Genomic DNA, 24,756 nt, shown 5'->3' on the forward strand with positions numbered 1-24,756 from the left:
ATACTGCCACCAACCATCAATATTTTTAACAACCTCTTTATGACTTATACATTATTTTTATTTTTATTTTACCTTTAAACCATAAATATAAAACACCATGTTACATCCAATCATTGTAAAATAGATATATACATAGGAACACGTAGGGCAACTAATAAATCTTCAATATGTCCATGCCTTCATAAATAGAGTGGTAGATGTTTCAACATGGTAGACACGTGGATGATGTGAGGTCTTGTAATAGCTATGACGCTACACCAGGACATAGATAAGGTATGATGCGACACCATGACAGAGAGGTCATCTGATAGATATGTTTCCATTCTAACCATATATTTGAACTGACTTGACATACCTCTATTAATCACACCTGTTCAGGTTTTTCCCCAGAGAAATCAAATAATTGGAAACAGTTAGTGACCGTTTTTTTATATCTTAACATTTGCAGAGCTTGTTGGATGAAACAAACCATGTTGCTCGTTCTTGAAAATGATTTTTAATATATTATTCGTGTATATATATGTTTCATATACACGTTAAAGCGAATAAGAAACAATATTACGGTTGTAGCAGGGCGTGTCGGTAAATGTGTGATGAAATTGGTAAAGGACTGGCAGACCACGAATCATTATCCATGCGAATCAAGAATTCGTATTCACAATCAAAGAATCCTGGTAGCCAATCTCTGCACACCTTACAGTGGCAACATGACTACTTTAACTGTTTGTATGAGTTCGTGAATGTATGTTACAGATACACCTGTAGGTGGAATGTGTGTAGAAATCAGTATGACTTCTGAGGGTCATATCTGTTTGAGATGTCGATCAACAATGTGTCAAAGAATTAAAACAGACCAACATGTTGTTCACGTGATCACCTTGTGATTTGCTTATACCAGAAGCAAACGACGTTTTGCCTTCGAACATACAGTGATTTCAAAACCAAAATTTAAATGAATGAATATCAAATTTGAAATAAAATCAAAATTATTTCTTCTCAAAGATACACATAAATGTTTGACATAAAAAATCCTTCAAATACGAAATGAATCCTGTTGGTATTGAAAACACGGAGATCTTAAAACTGGAAGGCAAATTTGGAAAGAACTTGTGTGTGAACAAAAGTGACTTCCAAACTGAACACACATCGTTTATTGATATATTTCTGGTATGCAGAATGTTAACAAACGATACACTTAATAACTGCTGAACAAGTGTTGAAAGAAGATATTCACAAATGCTTTGGTTTACATAACTTGTCTCAACACGAACAAAATTTTATCTTTAATAACAATGAATAAAAGGAATTCCTGAATGAAATACGAACAGTTTACAAAAGAGTGCACTAAACATTGGATACATCATGTATGGAATCTCAAAAGCCAATATATTTTGTTTATATTCATCGGTGCATCTAGCTTTGTTCGGTGAAGTTGACAGAGACAGATGAAGCCGATCTTTTCAAAATTAAATCTAATGCTGGCAAGTGCAGAGGTCCATATAGCCTTTATTAGCCGTTAAAGGCTCTGTCAGTCTGTTTATTGGCTATGAACACGTCTTTAGATAGTCGACAATCAGGGAAGAAAGGCTATTGGTTCGCTGTGATTGTATGCTCACAATATGGGTACACATATGATGTCTTTACACCCGTCAGAAACTGCAGTTTTTATTGTGAATACTTGTGAATACTTTGATTTCATCTGAGAAGTAATTACATACATACACATGGCCACGTCTGTCTACACAAACCCCGTATGGACTTCTGACACTGCCATCTGCAGTAAGGAAGTTTCTAACAAACTGTCCTGACAACATTCTTTTGAGAATCAGCAAACAGGATGTCGCCCGTGTTGGTACTTGTGATGCCCAGTGGACTTGTCAGTGATGTGTCTCCTGTCGGGGGGTACGTGAACACAACGTCCCCTTCAGGTGTCAGGCACAGGACATACCTGGAACTGCAGTCCGACACAAGGATGTTTCCTGTTCCTGTGGTACAAAGAAAGAAAGGAGATTGGAGGATCTTCTCTCCACCACTGAGTGGGCTGATTGACCTCAGTACGTTTCCTGTCATGTCCAGAATATCCACACAGGGAGGAGACTTGGAACTTGCTGCTAGTGTTGATGGTGTCAGAGACGTTATACCACAGTACTGTTTGCTTGTTGCGATTGTTGAGAGCATCACAAGGTCAGGGTTGACATCAACAATTACGATTGTATTATGGCCAGTGACCGCCACATGGTTGTGTTGTAACTTTGTCAGACCCCACGGTTGACTACCCAGCCTGAGCTTACTATGACATGACTGGTAATCTCTGGAATAGAAAGACTTCACACAGTTGTTGTTACCATCTGCCGTTACAACTGTATCTGTATCATGTATCACTAGCGCTGTCACGTCAATGGGCCTTGATTCATTTACATCTCCTGCTACCGTGACGTTAATCGTGTCTCGTAACACAGGGGTAACCGTCAGATCCAGCACGTTGATGGAGTCCTGCAATACGGGAACACCTTCATACAGAACGACTATCTCACCCATCTGTAGATCGTCCGTGTCCTGTTTGAACATGACGCTGGCTATTCTTTCCCCATTCTTCATGTTTGTGTCCCCGACAGCCTCCACATCACCGGCCTCACATCCCTGATACATCTCATACACATCCATGTCACACTCGGACCGTAGAGTCTGGTCTATCAGTTCAGCCTGTTGTCGGCACATCTGTACTGATATTTCCCCTGACTTAATGTCAGCTGCCAGTTGTCCAATGTGCTTTTCTGAGACTTCTTTCAGTTCATCTAGGAGTTTGTTTTCCGTGAGAGTGATCTTCTCTCTCGCTTTCTTACCGGAAGACTTGATGTCTGATTGTATTTGGGCATACCGATCTTTTTCAGTGGAGAAGTTTGATTTAACTGTATCGACTCTCGTTTCCATAAGGATTTGTTTCTTCAATATATTTTCCTTCTCATTCAACAGTTGGGATTTTAATGCAGGTAATTCCGACTTAATTGTGACAACTGAGTCACATTTCCTGTGATAGATAACACAACAGGTCTGACAGGTGACTTTCTTGCAATCTTTGCAAAGGAATTTGATGCATTCATCCTTGTGTTCATTACACATGACGTTTCGCTTCCTTGAGATATTGACCTCTCCAGACAGGTCAAGTACATCATGATGACGAGTGGATGGGAAACGTTTATGCATCCTTGCACATCGGTTACACAGGGATTCGTCACATACCGAGCACCACACAGTTGCTGGAGTTGTCGTCTCCCCTTCTGCATGACAACAGGTGCAGTAAGTTGTACCTTGTGAAACAACATTAATATTCAAGTAAGTTCACACTCTTCATAACGCAGGGACTCATAAAGAGATGTAAGGTTACTTTTACTAACTTTCTTCGAGTCACATGTCAGGTTATCCCATTTTAGCTCTCCATTAATAAACAAAATAGATGAACAGTTTAGCTTATATCAGCTTCTTAGCTATTTCTTTTTCCTTTTTACGTTCACCAAATATGGGCCGTTTAAGCTGTTACCATGTTGCAGGGTTTTGAAAGGTGATGTTATTTCGTCATGACTTCAAAACGCTATGGAGTAGGGTTGCCCTGTGGGTAAAGCGTTCGCTCGTCACGTCAAAATCCAGGGTTCGATTCCCCACATTTGTTAAATGTGAATTTTTATGGTGTCCCCCGCTGTGATATTACTGAAATATTGATAAAAGCGGTTATACTCACTCCCTTTCTCACTCACATAAAAAAAGCTAGATTTCAAGGATGCATACATATGTGGTGCTGGAACAATTTTGCGAGAGGCTTACATACAACATTTAACAATCGAATACATACGATACTGCCATTATATACCTCAAATGTTAACATGTTGGGGATGTGACATGTACCAACCACATCTCACCTCTGGATCCAGGACCAAACGAGTCCAGAAGTCCCTGGATGACAAAGCTAGGCTTGACGCCATCCGCCCACTCCTCCACGGGCCTCTCAGGGGAAGACACTTTCGTGATCTTGCTGCAGAATGGACACAGCAGAGACTTGGCACTGATGGCTTCTGGTCTTGTTTTGGTGTAGTTGACGACACATTTCCGACAGAAGGTGTGGTAACACAAAAGGGTGCAAGGATTGTCAAACACCTCTGTACATATAGTGCATGTAAGAAAATGCTCCTTCAGTTTCTGGGACGTCGCCATCTTGAAACAGATAAAGAGGCGCAGGTTAAATACCAGATAATATACACAGGAACGTCAATGGTCATTTCAAATTTCGTGACAAAAGTTAAGTGAAAAAACGTTGCAAGATTGTTTTACGTATTTAAATCAAGCCTATTTGATCATATATTTGCACAAAAACAGCAGCACAGAAACTAGAAAGAGTATCAATGTGAACAAAGAATCGGATGTCCAGACATTTTAACATTCGAACCTCCGCATTAACTTTCTGAAGTAGAAACTAACCATATTGTCTGTTCAATGTATAGTTATTTAGATAAGATGACACGTGGAAACTGGAAATGCAAACGATATGAATTTAAGTAAATGCCAAAACATGTGACAAACACATTTCCCAAAATCACATCAAGCATGGTATTTTGAGAAGATACTGGTCTTTCTTGTCATATAACATGTTTATCTCATCAAGTGATTATGACTAAAGATATTTTCATGAGTGAGTGTGTGTGCGTTAAACATTAATTCCACATTGGCAGTATCAGCCACATGAGTAGAGCAGTCACGGGTGAAAATGTCCACATAGGAACTACAACATTAGGCGCCGATATACAACACATTCAATGTTTTATGTGATCTAGAATACAAATATTGGTATCACACATTCGATATATAGATACGAATAAATCAATATCTATTCTTTTTATCTTGTACGTAAACACCGAATATAAATAGTTTCAAAATGTTTTACGATATAAATAAGTATGCTATACCATAAAATCGGATTTGTGATATCAATCATTCAATAAATGCATTATTGAAATCATAAAACAGGGAATAAATAGTTAATGGAAGCCTTGTATTAGAACAGATACACATACGTCTATCGTCGCGCTGACCTCAATGGCCCTCTTTGCACAACGAAATGGGATTGTTATCTATTGCCCAGAGAGACAAAACTGCAATTTTACAAAACTTAACGTTGGTGTTCAAACTGGATAATATAAACATGTAGGTATTAAAGACATAAGTCTCAACCCTGGTGTCCGTGTATCGTAATGACAACACACATACCAATGTCAGGTTATACTAGTAATAGATGGTCCCTTGTACATGATGAAAGTACAGTAGGTCACACGTCGGAGTGGACGACACAAACGTGAAGCTAAACAACATCACGGCAGAAGTGTTAGCTGAATGTGACTTCACATCATGTCGATACATCTCTGAGTAGCATCGCTACTAAACCCGGTCATTGATAGCTTCATAATTATTATCGTACATGAAATCTTAACAAATATCACCTGTGTGTCACCTCACCTTCACTCACTCGATCCACCAGGACGGTGTAGAGGGAGGTTGTACACTGCAATAAATGGCCACGCTACGCGACAGGCATACCGGATTTTCATCACGTGGGTATATAGCATGGCAGTTATTCTTTGTAAAATTGAAACAACTATAATTATTGTTGGAAGTCCCGTCTGCCCCCTTTTACTTTAAAAACACACTTGTAGTAATATGAAAAGGTCCATTCTTGATTCTTCTCTATCATATCTTTTCAGTAACCGTATACTCCTTACTATCAATAAAAAATAATATACAATGCATTTAATATATATCCGTGAAATAGTATCCACTAGCAGCGAGGTGCGTCAGGAAAATAACTGTATATTGGTGCACTCGTGACGCTTCATGATACAAGGGAAGCAACTCCTACAGTCTTCTTATGCCAACCAACTCGTAAGCTGGACCCACCCCAAAGGGCTGTAGCAACAATATGTTGAAGAAAAGCCGCTGTAATTACGACAATGATCTTTACCGCAGTGTGTCTTCTTGTCGCATGCCATTTGTGATTCTGTTTAATCGCTTTTTGAAAGGAAACAAGAAAGGTCTGATTTAAAAATAAAAATTCTTTATTTTTTTCAATCTCTAAACCATGAGAGGGTAGTCGGAATTAAGTTGAAGAGCTGCATTACGATTGACAATATATGTTATATTGAGTAAAAATGATTGCAAATTGTACGAGAATCCAATCATGGATTTGAATTGTTATTTCGGACAAAGTTCAACCTCAGCTATGATTAAATCTAACAGTTAAATACAATGTACATGAAGTTTACATGAGCACGGCGCCGGTCTCCAATTTGTGCCGGGTTACAGGCATCTGAAATCTACCGGGTATCCATTAAGCCCAGGATACGTGACACTTTCTTCCACATTGCTAATTAGAAGCGACACCAAGCACACACGCATTCACGCACACGCACACGCACACACACACACACACATGTATATATATAAATATTGGTCGGACTGTAAGAATACCCCCCCCCCCCCCTACACACACACACACACACAAACACACACACATATATATATATATATATATATATATATATATATAATTCACTGTGCAGTCTTGATATGCGTCAGACTGGGTCTTGGTCTGACTGTAAGAATAACCCCACCCCCACCCCCCCCCCGGCTCATTTGAGGACATATATTCTCGTCACATCTTTCCTTGCATTACGCCTGAATAATATACATATATATACACCAAACTTCATTTCAGTCCTTTGCCTTCGACCATGGTATATGATTTCAAAACCAAAATAACAGAAAATAATATGTGAAATCAGAAATAGTTTAAAAAACACTACTTCGCACAAAGTGTTTGATTTTTAAGGTAGGATACTAATATGTCAAATACTGATATATATGTAATTCACGCTGGTATTGCAAATACCGAGATTTCATCATTGGAAGGAGCTTGTGTGTGAGTTGTTCTGGAATCATTTCTGAATAATGTTAACATATTCAGGTCGTCTTAACTGACGGAAAAGTTTGAAAGAAGATATTCACACATGCATTGGTTTACATTAGACATTTTCAGATGGAATATTCATTTTGATTAGGAATCAATAGTCTATGCTGTGTCACTACAAGTGAACACTTGGATTTTATCTGAGTGGTAATTACAGACATACACATGACCACGTCCATCTACACAAACTCCGTGCGGGTACAAGACACCGTCATCTGCAGTTAGTAAGTTTCTAGCAAACTGTCCTGACTCAGTCAGATGAACAACATTACAGGAGTCAACAACCAGGATGCCACCCGTGTTGGTACTTGTGATGCCCTGCGGATATGTCTGTGTTGTGTCTCCTGTCGAGGGGTACGTGAACACAATATCCCCTTCAGGTGTCAGGCACAGGACATACCTGGAAGTGCAGTCCGACACAAGGATGTTTCCTGTTCCTGTGGTACAAAGAAAGAAAGGAGATTGGAGGATCTTCTCTCCACCACTGAGTGGGCTGATTGACCTCAGTACGTTTCCTGTCATGTCCAGAATATCCACACAGGGAGGAGACTTGGAACTTGCTGCTAGTGTTGATGGTGTCAGAGACGTTATACCACAGTACTGTTTGCTTGTTGCGATTGTTGAGAGCATCACAAGGTCAGGGTTGACATCAACAATTACGATTGTATTATGGCCAGTGACCGCCACATGGTTGTGTTGTAACTTTGTCAGACCCCACGGTTGACTACCCAGCCTGAGCTTACTATGACATAACTGGTAATCTCTGGAATAGAAAGACTTCACACAGTTGTTGTTCCCATCTGCCGTTACAACTGTATCTGTATCATGTATCACTAGCGCTGTCACGTCAATGGGCCTTGATTCATTTACATCTCCTGCTACCGTGACGTTAATCGTGTCTCGTAACACAGGCGTAACCGTCAGATCCAGCACGTTGATGGAGTCCTGCAATACGGGAACACCTTCATACAGAACGACTATCTCACCCATCTGTAGATCGTCCGTGTCCTGTTTGAACATGACGCTAGCTATTCTTTCCCCATTCTTCATGTTTGTGTCCCCGACAGCCTCCACATCACCGGCCTCACATCCCTGATACATCTCACACAAATCCATGTCACACTCAGACCGTAGAGTCTGGTCTATTAGTTCAGCCTGTTGTCGGCACATCTGTGCTGATATTTCCCCTGACTTAATGTCAGCTGCCAGTTGTCCAATGTGCTTTTCTGAGACTTCTTTCAGTTCATCTAGGAGTTTGTTTTCCTTGAGAGTGATCTTCTCTCTCGCTTTCTTACCGGAAGACTTGATGTCTGATTGTATTTGGGCATACCGATCTTTTTCAGTGGAGAAGTTTGATTTAACTGTATCGACTCTCGTTTCCATAAGGATTTGTTTCTTCAATATATTTTCCTTCTCAGTCAACAGATGGGATTTTAATGCAGGTAATTCCGACTCAATTGTGACAACTGAGTCACATTTCCTGTGATAGATAACACAACAGGTCTGACAGGTGACTTTCTTGCAATCTTTGCAAAGGAATTTGATGCATTCATCCTTGTGTTCATTACACATGACGTTTCGCTTCCTTGAGATATTGACCTCTCCAGACAGGTCAAGTACATCATGATGACGAGTGGATGGGAAACGTTTATGCATCCTTGCACATCGGTTACACAGGGATTCGTCACATACCGAGCACCACACAGTTGCTGGAGTTGTCTCCCCTTCTGCATGACAACAGGTGCAGTAAGTTGTACCTTGTAAAACAACATTAATATTCAAGTAAGTTCACACTCTTCATAACGCAGGGACTCATAAAGAGATGTAAGGTTACTTTTACTAACTTTCTTCGAGTCACATGTCAGGCCATTCCATCGTAGCTCTCCATTAATAAACAAAAAAGATGAACAGTTTAGCTTATATCAGCTTCTTAGCTATTTCTTTTTCCTTTTTACGTTCACCAAATATGGGCCGTTTAAGCTGTTACCATGTTGCAGGGTTTTGAGGGGTGACGTTATTTCGTCATGACTTCAAAAAGCTATGGAGTAGAGTTGCCCTATGGGTAAAGCGTTCGCTCGTCACGTCAAAGCCCAGGGATTCCCCACATTTGTTAAATGTGAATTTTTATGGTGTCCCCCGCTGTGATATTACTGAAATATTGATAAAAGCGGTTATACTCACTCCCTTTCTCACTCACATAAAAAAGCTAGATTTCAAGGACGCATACATATGTGGTGCTGGAACAATTTTGCGAGAGGCTTACATACAACATTTAACAATCGAATACATTCGATACTGCCATTATATACCTCAAATGTTAACATGATGGGGATGTGACATGTACCAACCACATCTCACCTCTGGATCCAGGACCAAACGAGTCCAGAAGTCCCTGGATGACAAAGCTAGGCTTGACGCCATCCGCCCACTCCTCCACGGGCCTCTCAGGGGAAGTCACTTTCGTCATCTTGCTGCAGAATGGACACAGCAGAGACTTGGCACTGATGGCTTCTGGTCTTGTTTTGGTGTAGTTGACGACACATTTCCGACAGAAGGTGTGGTAACACAAAAGGGTGCAAGGATTGTCAAACACCTCTGTACATATAGTGCATGTAAGAAAATGCTCCTTCAGTTTCTGGGACGTCGCCATCTTGAAACAGATAAAGAGGCGCAGGTTTAATACCAGATAATATACACAGGAACGTCAATGGTCATTTCAAATTTCGTGACAAAAGTTAAGTGAAAAAGCGTTGCAAGATTGTTTTACGTATTTACATCAAGCCTATTTGATCATTTATTTGCACAAAAACAGCAGCACAGAAACTAGAAAGAGTATCAATGTGAACAAAGAATCGGATGTCCAGACATTTTAACATTCGAACCTCCGCATTAACTTTCTGAAGTAGAAACTAACCATATTGTCTGTTCAATGTATAGTTATTTAGATAAGATGACACGTGGAAACTGGAAATGCAAACGATATGAATTTAAGTAAATGCCAAAACATGTGACAAACACATTTCCCAAAATCACATCAAGGATGGTATTTTGAGAAGATACTGGTCTTTTTTGTCATATAACATGTTTATCTCATCAAGTGATGATGACTAAAGATATTTTCATGAGTGAATGTGTGTGCGTTAAACATTAATTCCACATTGGCAGTATCAGCCATATGAGTAGAGCAGTCACGGGTGAAAATGTCCACATAGGAACTACAACATTAGGCGCCGATATACAACACATTCAATGTTTTATGTGATCTAGAATACAAATATTGATATCACACATTCGATATATAGATACGAATAAATCAATATCTATTCTTCTTATCTTGTATGTAAACACCGAATATAAATAGCTTAAAATGTTTTACGATATAAATAAGTATGCTATACCATAAAATCGGATTTGTGATATCAATAATTCAATAAATACATTATTGAAATCATAAAACAGGGAATAAATAGTAAATGGGAGCCTTGTATTAGAACAGATACACATACGTCTATCGTCGCGCTGACCTCAATGGCCCTCTTTGCACAACGAAATGGGATTGTTATCTATTGCCCAGAGAGACAAAACTGCAATATTACAAAACTTAATGTTGGTGTTCAAACTGGATAATATAAACATGTAGGTATTAAAGATATAAGTCTCAACCCTGGAGTCCGTATATCGTAATGACAACACACATACCAATGTCAGGTTATACTAGTAATAGATGGTCCCTTGAACATGATGAAAGTACAGTAGGTCACACGTCGGAGTGGACGACACAAACGTGAAGCTATACAATACCACGGCAGTATTTTTAGCTGAATGTGACTTCACATCATGTCGATACATTTCTGAGTAGCATCGCTACTTAACCCGGTCATTGATAGCTTCATAATTATTATCGTACATGAAATCTTAACAAATATCACCTGTGTATCACCTCACCTTCACTCACTCGATCCACAAGGACGGTGTAGAGGGAGGTTGGACACCGCGAGATATGGCTACGCTACGCGACAGGCATACCGGATTTTCATCGCGTGGGTTTTAGCGCCGCATATAGCATGGCAGTTATTCTTTGTAAATACGAAACAATTATGAATGTTGTTGGATGTACCTTCTGTCCCCTTTTCCTAAAAACACATTTGAAGTAATACGGAAAGGTCCATTGTTGATTCTTCTTAATCATATCTCTTCAGTAACCGTATACTACTTACTATCATAATAATAATTATACAATGTATAATAATATACAATGCATTTAATTAATATCCGTGAAATAGTATCTACGAGCAGCGAGGAGCGTCAGGAAAATAACTGTACATTGGTGCTCTCGTGACGCTTCATGATACAAGGGAAGCAACTCTTACCGTCTTTGTTTGCCAACCAACTCGTGTGGGCTGCACCCACCCTTGCAAATGTCGTCGCTTACATAGATCTATTCAAAGGGCTGTAGCAACAATATGTTGAAGAAATGCCGCTGTAATTACGACAATGATTTTTATCGCAGTGTGTCTTCTTGTTAAATCGCTTTTTGAAAGGAAACAAGAAAGGTCTGATTTAAAAATATGATTTTTTTTAATGTCTTCACTCTCTCACCGATAGGGGGCAATCAGAATTAAGCTGAAGAAATCTGCATTGACGATAATATGTTAAATGAAGTAAAAATGATTGCAAAATGTACGATCATGGATTTTAATTCTTTATTTACTTAATCTAAACTATGGTTATCTACCAGTTAAATACCATGTACATGAACTTAACTCGACCTGCGCCGGTCTTTAATTCGTGCCTGGTCCCTCTGAAATTAACCGGATATCCACTCAGCCCTGGATATGTGACGTTTTCTTCCTCATTGTTCAATGGAAGTGACACCAAGCACGCACGCACACAAACACACGCACACACACACTCGCACCCGCGCACGCACGCATATACACAATTCACTGTGCAGTCTTGAAGCGTCAGATCGGTTCTTAGTCTGACTGTAAGAATATGTCCCCGACCTTTATTTAAGGACATACATTCTCGTCACATCTTCTTATGGATGTTTCTGCTGAAAGTGTTTCAGTTGCTTATAGATAGAGTGAGTGTGGGTTTACGTCGATATGAGCAATATTTCAACGTACCGTAAGATGAATATCGGAGGAATGTAAAACTCAGTGAAGCACATTAATGATCATGTTAATTATAAGATTTCAGCTGAGCTATTTGGGATTCAATGCATGTCAGCATAAGCCGATGTAAGCTACTTTCATTTGGTCATTTAAGACTATTGATTATGACATTGTCACAGTGTAACTTAACATAATAGTTGTGGTAACCTACTTATTTAGGACAGTCCCTCTGTGGAATTCTCGGAAAGAACAGTTTCCAAACATCTCTCGTTGTTTGTCTTGACTAAAATGAGGATCGGACTGTCATGTTTTCTGACTTGGGATAGTATGACATCTCACGGACCGATGCTCATGCTATCAACCAGTGATTGTACTGGCCCGGGCCTGCTTATCTACTGGCCGCCGTGATAGAGCTGGAGTATTGCCGCGAGCGGCGTAAAACAACAAACACATGTCACATTTATTTTCCTGCTTAACTGCCATTATAACGCTATTAGTGATAGTTGTATACGTCATATATCGATGTGTTTGCATGTTTGTTGTTTCACGCCACACTCAGCAATATTCCAGCTGTATGACGGCGCTCTGTAAATACTCGAGTCTGGACCAGACAATCCAGTGATTGACATCTAAGCAGCCGGGATACGATGACATGCATCAACTACGTTAGCGAGCCTGGCCCCCGATCCCGTTAGTCGCCTCTTATGACAAGCATCTTTACGGGACATATCGATGTGAGATGCATGTGTATGGTACAGTGTAGCCATTGAAAAATTCTATGCAGTTTCATATCAATCCCAGTCTTTATTCAACGAAACATACTTATATGTTGTTATTGATTTCTTTTTATTTGTGAATGTAAGCACATGATATTTATGGCGAATAACATCTTTCGAAAATTCAAATCGGTATTTGTAATCGTTCAATGGTATTAAGTTCTGGATATTTGTACTATATAACACATGTACATGCAGTCAAGTCGTGTACAGGAGATACAGACTGCAACTTTTTCCGAATTGCATTATTAATGCAAAGTCCCCTCTTCAGTTATGTTTTTGACATACGTGTAAATACCGTATTTACAATGTTCTTCATATATGATGGCTTGAACTAACGTCAGTGCCTTGTTTATGTGTACATTGTATACGTTGTGCATATAACGGTATGACGTTCTTTCTATCATCAGTGGTCCCTCGCAGTGGAATGTACAGTGGATTCTCCAGCATGTGGCTTGGCATTAGAATAAAACGGACATCTGCCGCCAAGTGACTTAATCGGGGGAGTCCCTAGCCCTGGGTATGGGCAGATGATCGGTAATCCTGAGTCTTTGTTTCTGAAACATTTACAAGCATACATCAACGCAGTCAATCAATTTCAATTCTGTGCAACATATGACGTCACGTTGCTATTGACCTTGACTTCTTTGCAACCAACGAAAACAACCAACAAGAAATGGATCGAACCTGCCAATCTGCATGGAGCAAAAATGATAATACTCAATGAAAATATATTGGAAATAATTTCACCCATTCTTATTCTGGTTTCACAGTTAGTGTCCTCTGTCCTTACAACACGTCGAGCACGCAGATACTGAATGCCTGTCATGATGTAGGATATATTTTGATTTGAGCTTTTGATATCTGTAAGTTGTACTAAAGCCAAAAAGAGGGATTGTGCTGAACGTGTAAATTCAGCACCACTTCATGTCTCCACTTTAAGAACAGCATGCTCCTCTTAAAACAAAAACATCCAAATTTCGTTCTTTGATTGATCTATCACACCAAAGATGTGCCCCATTAAGTCATGCGTTATGTATCACTTATAGCTCTTGTTGTGCACGTGCACATTCCACATGACAGCACTACTCAGTCAATATATAACGAAACCTGCTTCTTTAACCATCTCACACAATATTGACTTGAAACCCACAACTCTTACATGACAACCCAGAGTTGTTCGCTCGTGTTCACATACATTCACACATATTCGTTCACACGACATTCACGGGGATCCAGACTCTCATATATTCCAAAATGACCAGGAACCTCCAAAAAATGCAACCATGTTCCGAATGTAATCCGGACTCCCTATAGATTCCTGGTTTCCATGTTAACCAAGGTCGATTAATCTGGTTTGAAATGTAAAGAACAACATCGTTACACAAAAAAGTCGTAACAAGGTTAACCTAAGTGAACCTGCTGAAGGATCTTTCACGACGGGAGAACTGTGGTTTTTACCTTGTTTCATGTGACGGGGTGAACTTTTCTGCCCCCTAAATGGACATAGACCTCACTCGAACAAACGGCAAGCAAGTGACTTGACACATGTATAGTTTCTAATATTCATGATTTGTCCTGATACAATCTCATTTAAGTCACATCTTCTTCCCAGATTGTTCTCTGCCTGAAGACCTAACAACCTCTTTACAGGAGGTCGCAGAAGGTGAACTTTCCCATCAGCCAATCAACGTAGATTATTCAAAAGAGGTGCTTCACGGCACGAGAGGGATAATGTGTATCTCGAAAATGATTAAACAGCAAGTATTAGATGTAAATAATAAAGGTCATTGTTGTGGATATTTCAGACACCATGTCTTTTCTGCACGCAATGAAAGCTACACCCAAAACGTCGTGCCATCAAAAGTGTAGTCGAGATGGGTCCTGATAGTTCCTCTCGAGCCACTCGCCGCATGATGTCCACACTGCATGGCATATTAACCTTCACAACAAAGAACAGGTCCGTGTGGGTCAAACACTACTTTGACTTTCATTTAGGAGAGGTTCCTGCTGTGCAAGAGGCTCTGACGACAAATTCAAACTACTTGATGACCCCCGTCCCGAGAAGCCCCGGAAGGAGGACACGCGCATGCCCGTACTGGTCGTGATGAGGTCATTGTCAGTCCCCGATGAACTGCTCTGCAAGAAGAAAGGAACGGAAGAGTTAAAACTGTAAGGGAGAGAGTAGGCAGATAATATGCTATGTTGTCAATGTAGAGCTCGATTGCTTGTTGACTGAACAGTGGTAAATTGATTTTAGAACCGAACTTGCGCACCGTCAATGTGGATATAACGCCAAGTTTCAAGCTCTTTGTAGGTCTTAAACTGAAAATTCCCTCTCTTTGTTGATTTTTATGTATTTCCACACATATTGTTATTGGAATATCCACAGCTCTGCGAATATTCCAACATTGTACAGGAAAACTCTATATATTCTTGTATCCCAATATTGTACTTTAGAAAGGGCATTAGGCCGTTCGATGAATGCCCCGAACCCTGTGCAGTGATATGTTCCGAATAGATTCTGACATTTGTGTCAATTCGGCTTTTCCCTTTTCCAACATTATACCCCGAGCAACAGTGAAATTGCGACACTGAATGGTTTCATTGACTTGCGTGCGGCCTTGAACAACAAACAAATATTACCTTTGGAAACTTGCGCGCTTTTTCTTGCCATGCACATCTGATGACTGACGTAAGGAGAAGGATGAATACTGCGACACAGATGAAGATGATGAAGTACATGAGGATGGTGCTAGGGCCGCACCAGTCGCTGTGGTCGCCACAGTTGTTGTAGTCGTCACAATGGAGACTGGCGTTGATGCAACGTTTGTTGTTACATCTGAACTCGGCCGTCTCACATTCGCCTGAAGAGTATTGACAAACAAGCGTTACAGTGATGCACATTAAGGGGTGTATTGTTTGCGCGTGTGTTGTATATCGCCAAACTCAGCAATATTCCAGCTATTTGATGATGGTCTCTGAATAATCGGGTTTCGACCAGACAATCCTGTGACTGACATCATGAGCATCTATCTGCGCATACGATGACCGACATAAACCGAGTCTCGTTAGTCGCATTTTACGACAAGCATGAGTCGCTGAGAACCAAATTCTAACCCAGATCCTCAAGGGGGGTCTACGGGTGTAACAGTTGATCAAGCTGTAGATTATTATTATCGATCGCGATGACCCGATGAAAACCGTGTTTACAAGTTAGTGTCTAAAGGTAATTTCGATATCATCCTGTCAGACTATCGATATATTCGAATCTTTATAAAATGAAACACATACTGAAACAAAGTGTGTGAGTGAGTTTGGTTTAACAGTATTGGAACAGAATTTCAGTTATATTACAAGGGTCAGTTTTGGGAAAATCCTAATTGATGTTGGTTTTAGACGGGGTTCAAACTTATGACCACAGGTTTCGGGATCGCCCATATCGAACTGTAATTTTAAGGATAATAATCGAAAGGTTTCGCGAAGGCGCCACAAGTGACGCCTTTGTCGGCAGTGCCATCACTACACTACACCTAGACCAATCGTGCACGATAATTGCAATGGCACCAAAACACACTCTCACCAATATGGAATGCAGTGAAGATGAGGTCAAAGCCTCGGTATTGGATCGTCATGTCGCTGTAGAACACTAACGTGACGACATCGCCGGTGGTGACAAACGTCGCCCGAGGAGTGAGAGATCCACATAGTCTATTTGTTTGGGGCGTTTCTGAAACATACACGTAGTCATGCTAACAAAAATATATCCCTAAACGTCACAACATCGAATAATGATACACATAATAGTTTGCATATAATGTATGTATTGGCGGTACCATAGACGACTTAGCTACGTGTGCTCCCGTGCCCTAACCTCTTCCGCACATATACACAGGCACTAAAAAAGGCTTCCACATTTGTCATTGACAAGAATTAATATTGATGGTTTCAGCAAATCACTTATTGTTCGTTCAACGGAAACACATCCGTTCCCACACCTGACGAATTCCCTGTTCAGTTAGCAAACGTGAAGTTACATTTTCAGAATCCTTTTGGACTTTCTCAGCCCGGTACAGCCAGACACATTACATGCATGTGTTTATCTAATCACGTGTGTTTTTCTTATCATGTGTGTTTATCTAATCATGTGTTTATCAATATGGAGCATATGGAACACATCCAAATAGGGAATTGCATTCCGCATCATCTTTGTCACTGATGCGTCAAATTTGAAAATATCCTCTAAAAGTCGGCCACACAACTTTTTGAAAGCTTTACTGATGCTTTGCATGTTGTAACCCCAACTATCATTGATATAAGATGTTTAAACCTCTCTGCTTCGTTTTTGATGTCACGTTTGGTAACACTTTTTAATAATGTAAACTGTAATGCTTCCAACTATTGTTGCATGGTTGTACACCGTGTGTACTGATGCTGATGTTATGTTACTTATGTCTGGTTGTATTTATCCATGGTGGAGAATCAGACAAAAGGGTGTTTTTCTACATGTAGTCCAACAACTGTACGAATTATATGACGTCACACTGCAATGTAATGACCTTGTCAAACAACGGATGACGCCACATACACACATGACATCAGCCGTCCCGCTCAGCAGGATACTAAATAATATAAACCAAAGAGAAGTTTTCTTTCTTTCAACATTTAAAATTTAATTTCAAATCTAATAGTTAAAATATTCATACCGCAATGGTACATTATTCATTTTTTAAAGAAACCAATACGAAAGCAAACAGTACAAAACAACAAATTTCGTGATACAGCTAGAATGGCCAAAAAACACTCACTCACTCACTCCAACAACAACAACGTAAGACTTACGAGTATATTGCTCGACATATTTGTGGTTATCCATGGAAGGACTCTTGTCATCTGGACCATCATAGAGCATCAAGTAATCCGACTCACACCCCTCCGACATAAACCCTTCGATCTCCATGTCTAGAAACCTGACCATCAACTGATGGTCAGCAGGTGCCCGGATGGACATCGTGCAAACCATGTCCTTCCGGTATCGTTCATTCTCGTACGTGAGTCGCAACCTCCCGGCTGAGACTGGGCGGTCCACCATCTCAAGCAGATTCTCAGAGCACCTCCCTGTCATGTAGTCTGAAACAGAGAAAACTTTGACTTGCTAGACGTTCCATCTGCGACTAGGCGATAGCAAATAAGCAGTCCTAGCAATGTTTGTCTGCTGGCCCACATGTTATTAGACTAGCCGTTTCTGCATAATTGCTAGGCCAGTGTATTCATCTTTCTTCCGTTATTATTCAAACTTTAGACCAGATACATGGAGAAAGCAACGTATGACGGCCCTCCAAAGAAAACAATTTAGTCCTCTAAAAGAACGGCGGTATTCCCGCAACTAACATAATTGCTTCCATTCTTATCTAGATTACGATTCTTTGTTTCTCTGCACCAACCCATGCTTGTTATTCTCACTCAACACAACCATATAAGTTATTTTGGTTACCCGAAACATAATAACAAATTACGCTACACAGGCCCTAATTTAGTGTTTTATTTAGTAATTTAGTGCCTTGTCGCGATTATAAACCTTGGTTTGTCAACACCCCACGCTCACACATCAAGCTGACACACAACGATAGGACTGTGCTAATTTTCAAAGTGTGTTAATCCCAGTTCACACCGTGTCAATATAATCGTTCGGACGACTTTGTTACCCAAACCATTTGTGTAGACACTTCTTTAACCTAAATATAAAGCATAAAAACTATTTGAAGCTTAAGCACGAGAATTGTGCATAAAGTGATCTTCAATCTCGATTGCTTATCATCTCATGCGCAGAATGTCATCATCACTACTTGATCGTGAGATTACATATTGGCACCAACAACCCATTAACTTTATGAGAATGAACGTATGTTCCCCATGAGTGTAGCAGCATCCAAACTCAATATCGTAATGTCTGATGGAGCCTTGTCGTTCTGGTGCGATCGATGCAGTGACTGTGCATCTTTATTTATATTAAACATCTAATAAAAAGTGCAGTTGTAACGAGAGAATATATCAATATTCTTGCTGTTTGAGCCGACAGATCTGGATTCATGTTGAAATATGTAGGAGATTAAACAAACAGTTAGCTGTTTACACAGTCTTCACGATGTGAGGTTCAAAGCTGAAATAACATTTGAACTGAGGCGCACTACATTGTGGCATAGTGTGGTGGGAATGGTAATTATGGCTTCACGCAGATCGATACTTTGGTTCATTATAACTTAAAGAGGTTAAAGATAACCTTTGCTCTTTGAACAGCCACTGAACAGCTAACGAAGCGATTAACAAAACATATGTATATATGCACCCCCCCCCCCCCCCACACACACACACACAAACACACTCCACACACACACCCCACACTCCACACAACCAAGTCAGAATAAAGGGTTCCCATAACAATAGAGTTTCACTATTCGGAGCTTTCAGTGTAGAGTATATAATTCCCTGTCAGAAGACAACAATATTTCATGAAGTCTTCTGACAGTGGGGTGTGGTCACAGCGTTCGTTCACGACCCAGATACTTCCCGTTTGCATCCCCAAGGATGCAAATATAGAAATTTATACTTTGTGTCGCGACATAGCAGCACTACAACTGAAAGCCTAAATCGATAATACTTTTTATGCATTGCTTGTATAGTTGATTATGGCATGGCTTTTCAGAAAAGGAAGGGTGCATTTGTAATTTCTTTTTCGAAATAAGTTTGTTAAAATGTCGTACAACGTTCACCTTCAGTTCACAAATGAGCTATAAAACATCTGAATGTGTAAATGTCTAGACTGCTTCAGAAGCGAGACGGGGAATTGGGAGAGGTAAGTTGCGCATTTTCCACAGTCAAGAACACTTTCCCATATCAATACAGTACAATCCATAACAATAATGGACTATTTCTTTACCTCCATAATACAGCTTTAACTCTTACAAACGGTAACAATGTGTGGTAAATTTAACAATAACAACCGAGGCACAAGAACTGAAACATATTTAGTGAGTCAAGTGTCTGTAAATCAACGACTGTGTGTGTGATTGAGCCATGTAGCCAAATTACTTTTGGTGTTAAATTACTGATGAAACATGCGCCGTTCAGTTGATAAATGGACAAAAAAAAACATCGATACGACGACCTTGTTATATACTGTATAAATCAGTAAGACAAAAACACACATCACAGTAACGAAAATGTTAAGACAACGCACAGTAATATAAATGTCAGGACGGTGCACAGTAATGAAAGTATTAATACGGCGCACAGTAATGAAAGTGTCAGGACGTTGCACTGTAATGAAAGTGTTAGGAAGGTGCACTGTAATGAAAGTGTCAGGACGGCGCACTGTATAGAAAGTGTCAGGACGGTGCACAGTAATGAAAGTATTAGGACGGTGCACAGTAATGAAAGTATTAATACGGCGCACAGTAATGAAAGTGTCAGGACGGTGCACAGTAATGAAAGTGTCAGGACGTTGCACAGTAATGAAAGTGTCAGGACAGTGCACAGTAATGAAAGTATTAGGACGGTGCACAGTAACAAAGGTGTCAGGACGGTGCACAGTAATAAAACTGTTAGGACGGTGCACTGTAATGAAAGTATTAATACGGCGCACAGTAATGAAAGTGTTAGGACGGTGCACAGTAACGTAAGTGTTAAAACGGTGCACAGTAATAAAACTGTTCAAACGGCGCACAGTAATGAAAGTTTTAAAACGGTGCACAGTAATGAAAGTATTAATACGGCGCACAGTAATGAAAGTGTAAGGACGGTGCACAGTAATGAAAGTGTGAGGACGGTGCACAGTAATGAAAGTGTTAGGACGGTGCACAGTAATGAAAGTATTGAGACGGCGCACAGTAATGTAAGTCTAAGGACGGTGCACAGTATTGAAAGTGTCAGGACGGTGCACAGTAATGAAAGTGTCAGGACGGTGCACAGTAATGAAAGTTTCAGGACGGTGCACAGTAATAAAAGTATTAATACGGCGCACAGTAATGAAAGTGTAAGGACGGTGCACAGTAATGAAAGTGTCAGGACGGTGCACAGTAATGAAAGTGTGAGGACGGTGCACAGTAATGAAAGTGTGAGGACGGTGCACAGTAATGAAAGTGTGAGGACGGTGCACAGTAATGAAAGTGTTAGGACGGTGCACAGTAATGAAAGTGTTAGGACGGTGCACAGTAACGTAAGTGTTAAAACGGTGTACTGTAATAAAACTGTTAAAACGGTGCACAGTAATGAAAGTGTTAACACGGTGAACAGTAATGAAAGTGTCAGAACGGTGCAAAGTAATGAAAGTGTTAGGACAGTGCACTGTAATGAAAGTATTAGGACGGTGCACAGTAATGAAAGTGTCAGGACGGTGCACAGTAATGAAAGTGTTAGGACGATGCTTCACGGAAAATGAAACAAATGTTCTCCAATCTTAAGGGAACCTTGTGGGTACAAGAACGGATAATGGAACAGTTAAAATGTCTGATAAATATTTTGTAATAGGTTTATTTTTCTTTCTCTTTTCTCTTTGTTAGGTTTGTTGGTGGAGTTAGTTGGGTTTTTTTTTTATCTGACATCGTTCTTTCAATTGTTAATCGATACTAGGTCATAGGTTTTGAGGTACTCAAAAATAAAACTTCGCATGGAGCGACAGTGACTGTATACATTTTATTATTTCTTGAAACAAAGATCATCAATGCAATCATATTGTACCAGTTGGGATTTGTTAGTACTCGGTTTAACACCCCAATGTGTTGGTCAGTATATCTCCGTGAGTTGTACTTTATTTCAGATTCAGCACTTTCTGGTGCAAACTTAGGCGTCAGACACGTTACTGTAGGCACAAGAGATGAGATAATAATGACTGGAAACACTACTCACACGTAAGAAGAGGCAGGACGAAGTTGAGGTGGACGGAGAGAAGAAGCAAGCCGTATAGAAACTTCATTGCAGTGAAAACAATGCTGATATTAGTTCAACTAATTAACACATTCCTTGTTCATGCTACGTCGACAAGTGCAATTGTTCTTGCTGACTGGAAACCATATCTATTCACATACCCTGATGTCGGTTCACCTCTCAGCACCAATGTGCTGTATTTAAACCTCACGCTCTGATTGTACTCCGATGTCATTTGTGGTTTACATTTGATCATCGACGGTGCTGAATTCGAGCCTCACACCCTGCACTGTACATTGGTGTCCATACTGGTTTACGCTTGATCATCGACGGTGCTGAATTCAAGCCTCACACCCTGCACTGTACTGGCACTGTACTGTAACCAGTGTCCATACTGGTTAACATTTGATCATTATTGTTTACTGAAACATCCACTCTGAACTGCAAAGTGATGTTAATTGTGGTTTACATTTGATCACCGACGGTCATGTCATTTGTGGCTGATGGTTGGTCATCGACGGTGTTGTGTTCAAACACCAGGCGTTGTGTTTACTTCAGGAAATGTGTTTTGAAACGGTTATGTCATGAAGTATGAAATGTACTCTCTTCACACATGAAACAGCCTTGATGTTCTAACTGTATGGTTCACTCCTAATATAAGATGTCACTCCGAGGAACTATTGCATTTCACCAAAACAACACTGGCAACACTCCACAGTTCTCACAGGTACATGTATTTTCCACAGAATCACGAATTTTATGAATTTTGTGTGTATTTATGTCACACTGGGAAAAAAACCTCATTATCAATGTACTATTCCATATTTGCTGAATACATCAAACCCACACTAAAAGCATTCTTGACGAGCTTTCACAGCACGCCACAGACATCATTTGTGAAGAGTTTCGATTTTTGTCCACCACGGAAACCAAGGCAGTTACATATTAGTCAGGAGATCTAAACTGCCATCGAAACAAAAACATACATTAGGTGACATCCGCCCCGGCGTGGATGTATCCTGTTCACAAAGTACCAAACAAACACGTTCTTTGAATGGATTAAGATTAAAGAGGACATTGCTGTGAGACATTATGCCCGCGTGTAGAGTGTTGTTAGTCAGAATCAGGCTGCAGGGAATCAATGCATATAACTTCTGTGAACGACTTTCCGTCAAACATATACTAGGGTATATCTGTTACACTGATATCGATGTATTTCCTGGTTCGGTCATCAGTTTTTTACTGCTGACAACCTTCATCATAGTGTTCATTAATTACGAAAATGTCCTCGTTTTCCTTGTTTTCCTTTATATGGTATATGTATGTTACAGTTACACTGTTCCTTACACATCTGTACACATGTGCCAACGCTTATGCATTGCAGACATTAACACTGACACTTGCCAGTCTGGTATGAATATACATTTGGAAGCACTGTCCTCCGGGACATTGGTTCAGCGTATGCCATGTAGCGTATGTAAGTTAATAATATGCAAAATGCAGCTGCGCGATGCACACGTGCATATCACCGTTCCGTCTCTGGTCTGTACATGGGATTCTGTGATTCACTCGGCATCTACGTACAGACGTCCAATGTACAATATGTTTGGAGAGACGCCTCGGACACGATGTCTGGACTGGCCGACTTCAGGTAGCTTCTGTTAACTGCGCCTTGTCACCAGTTCACTGAAAACACATTCATCTATGTGTGATTAATTTCCTATTTTTTCATGAATCTATTTGCTCATATTGATTTAAACATCATATGGCTATCATAGCCCCGAATAGGCCCGACCTCAGGTAGCTCTCATCTAGTGTACTATGTCACCAGTTCACTGAAAATACAATAATCAGTAAACATCACAATTTTCACAATGAAACGAGTGGCCAATATTCGTTTGAACAACTTGTGGTGCTCAATGCCTACAGTGGACAATTGGCTGACCAGAACCAGTGGGTCAGGTAAGAACTGCTCGATCAGTGGATGCTAGTGTAAACAAGCAAACCAGTGGATGATAGTGTGTACAAATGAACAGTGAATGATACTGTGAACAAGCAAACATGTGGTTCCTCAATACTCGAGGTTCCCTCGTAGGATTATTATGTTTAACCTTATATCAACTATATTTCAGGGACTATATGTTTTTCTATGGATCGAAGGCCTAGCACCCCAATTTGCTGGTGAACACAAAAACAAAAGCATCCTTATGCTTGCATGGTGACATTACATTCTGAATTATATATGTCATCCAATAGCAGCTTCCAATATTTTGCCTTGAGGCAGTCAACATCATTTGCATCTGTTGAGGTGAGGTGAAATAGGGTTTTACGTCGCGTCCAAGATTATTGCACTTATATAGCGACGTGCATGCGTGTGTGCGTGTGTGTGTCTACTTGTACTAGTCCGGGCAGTTTAACATGAATACCCCACTCCTGAAGAGACAGTATACTGTGAAGAGACAGTATACTGACTCCGAGCCGACCTGTCCTTGTTGCCTTGTTGGATCGAATCCCGGACCTTCCGCTCTCCGGGCAGATGCTCTACCACAAGACCAGGGAGACGGTCTAAAATTGTGGAAACGCTCTTCTTGACAAATTACGCCACAAACAAATGAACACACATATTTATGTTGCAATTCTCAGGGGACAACAATCATTTGCTTTTACGAAAGAATCTGCCACGTTGTTTACAACTTAGCTGTTGAGGATAAAGTATTTTCGGATGTTTCGAGGGGTCTTTATTGAATTATACCGGTTCGTATTGCTTCCAAGGGCGCCTTGCTCCATATAGCAAATCAAATCAACGGTGGCTTCGTATTTCAGTGCACTATAAATACAATGTGACTGCTTGCAGTGTCTGGCTGAACGTATTTAAACAGAATTACACACCTGACCTGTTGGTATTGAATATAAACTATCTTTGTGTAAGAAA

The 24,756-nt window shown here is 40.2% G+C and overlaps 1 protein-coding gene and 1 pseudogene across 1 annotated transcript; both read right to left on the minus strand.

The window, feature by feature from the left end:
• Positions 1-1,056: 1,056 nt before the first annotated feature.
• Positions 1,057-10,972, minus strand: LOC139448885 (uncharacterized; annotated as a pseudogene).
• A 3,817-nt stretch (positions 10,973-14,789) lies between these two features.
• On the minus strand, positions 14,790-23,139 carry LOC139454293 (low-density lipoprotein receptor-related protein 3-like). The gene is made up of 5 exons (XM_071235913.1): positions 21,807-23,139; positions 17,745-18,032; positions 16,486-16,632; positions 15,549-15,769; positions 14,790-15,041 (listed from the first exon to the last, which is right to left on the minus strand). The coding sequence occupies exons 1-5, from the start codon at positions 21,871-21,873 to the stop codon at positions 14,874-14,876; spliced, it is 891 nt and encodes a 296-aa protein (XP_071092014.1). The 5' UTR covers positions 21,874-23,139; the 3' UTR covers positions 14,790-14,873.
• Positions 23,140-24,756: the final 1,617 nt, after the last annotated feature.

Source organism: Haliotis cracherodii, unplaced genomic scaffold, assembly GCF_022045235.1.
Source record: "Haliotis cracherodii isolate W230 unplaced genomic scaffold, xgHalCrac1.p SCAF_10, whole genome shotgun sequence".
Taxonomy (NCBI): domain Eukaryota; kingdom Metazoa; phylum Mollusca; class Gastropoda; order Lepetellida; family Haliotidae; genus Haliotis; species Haliotis cracherodii.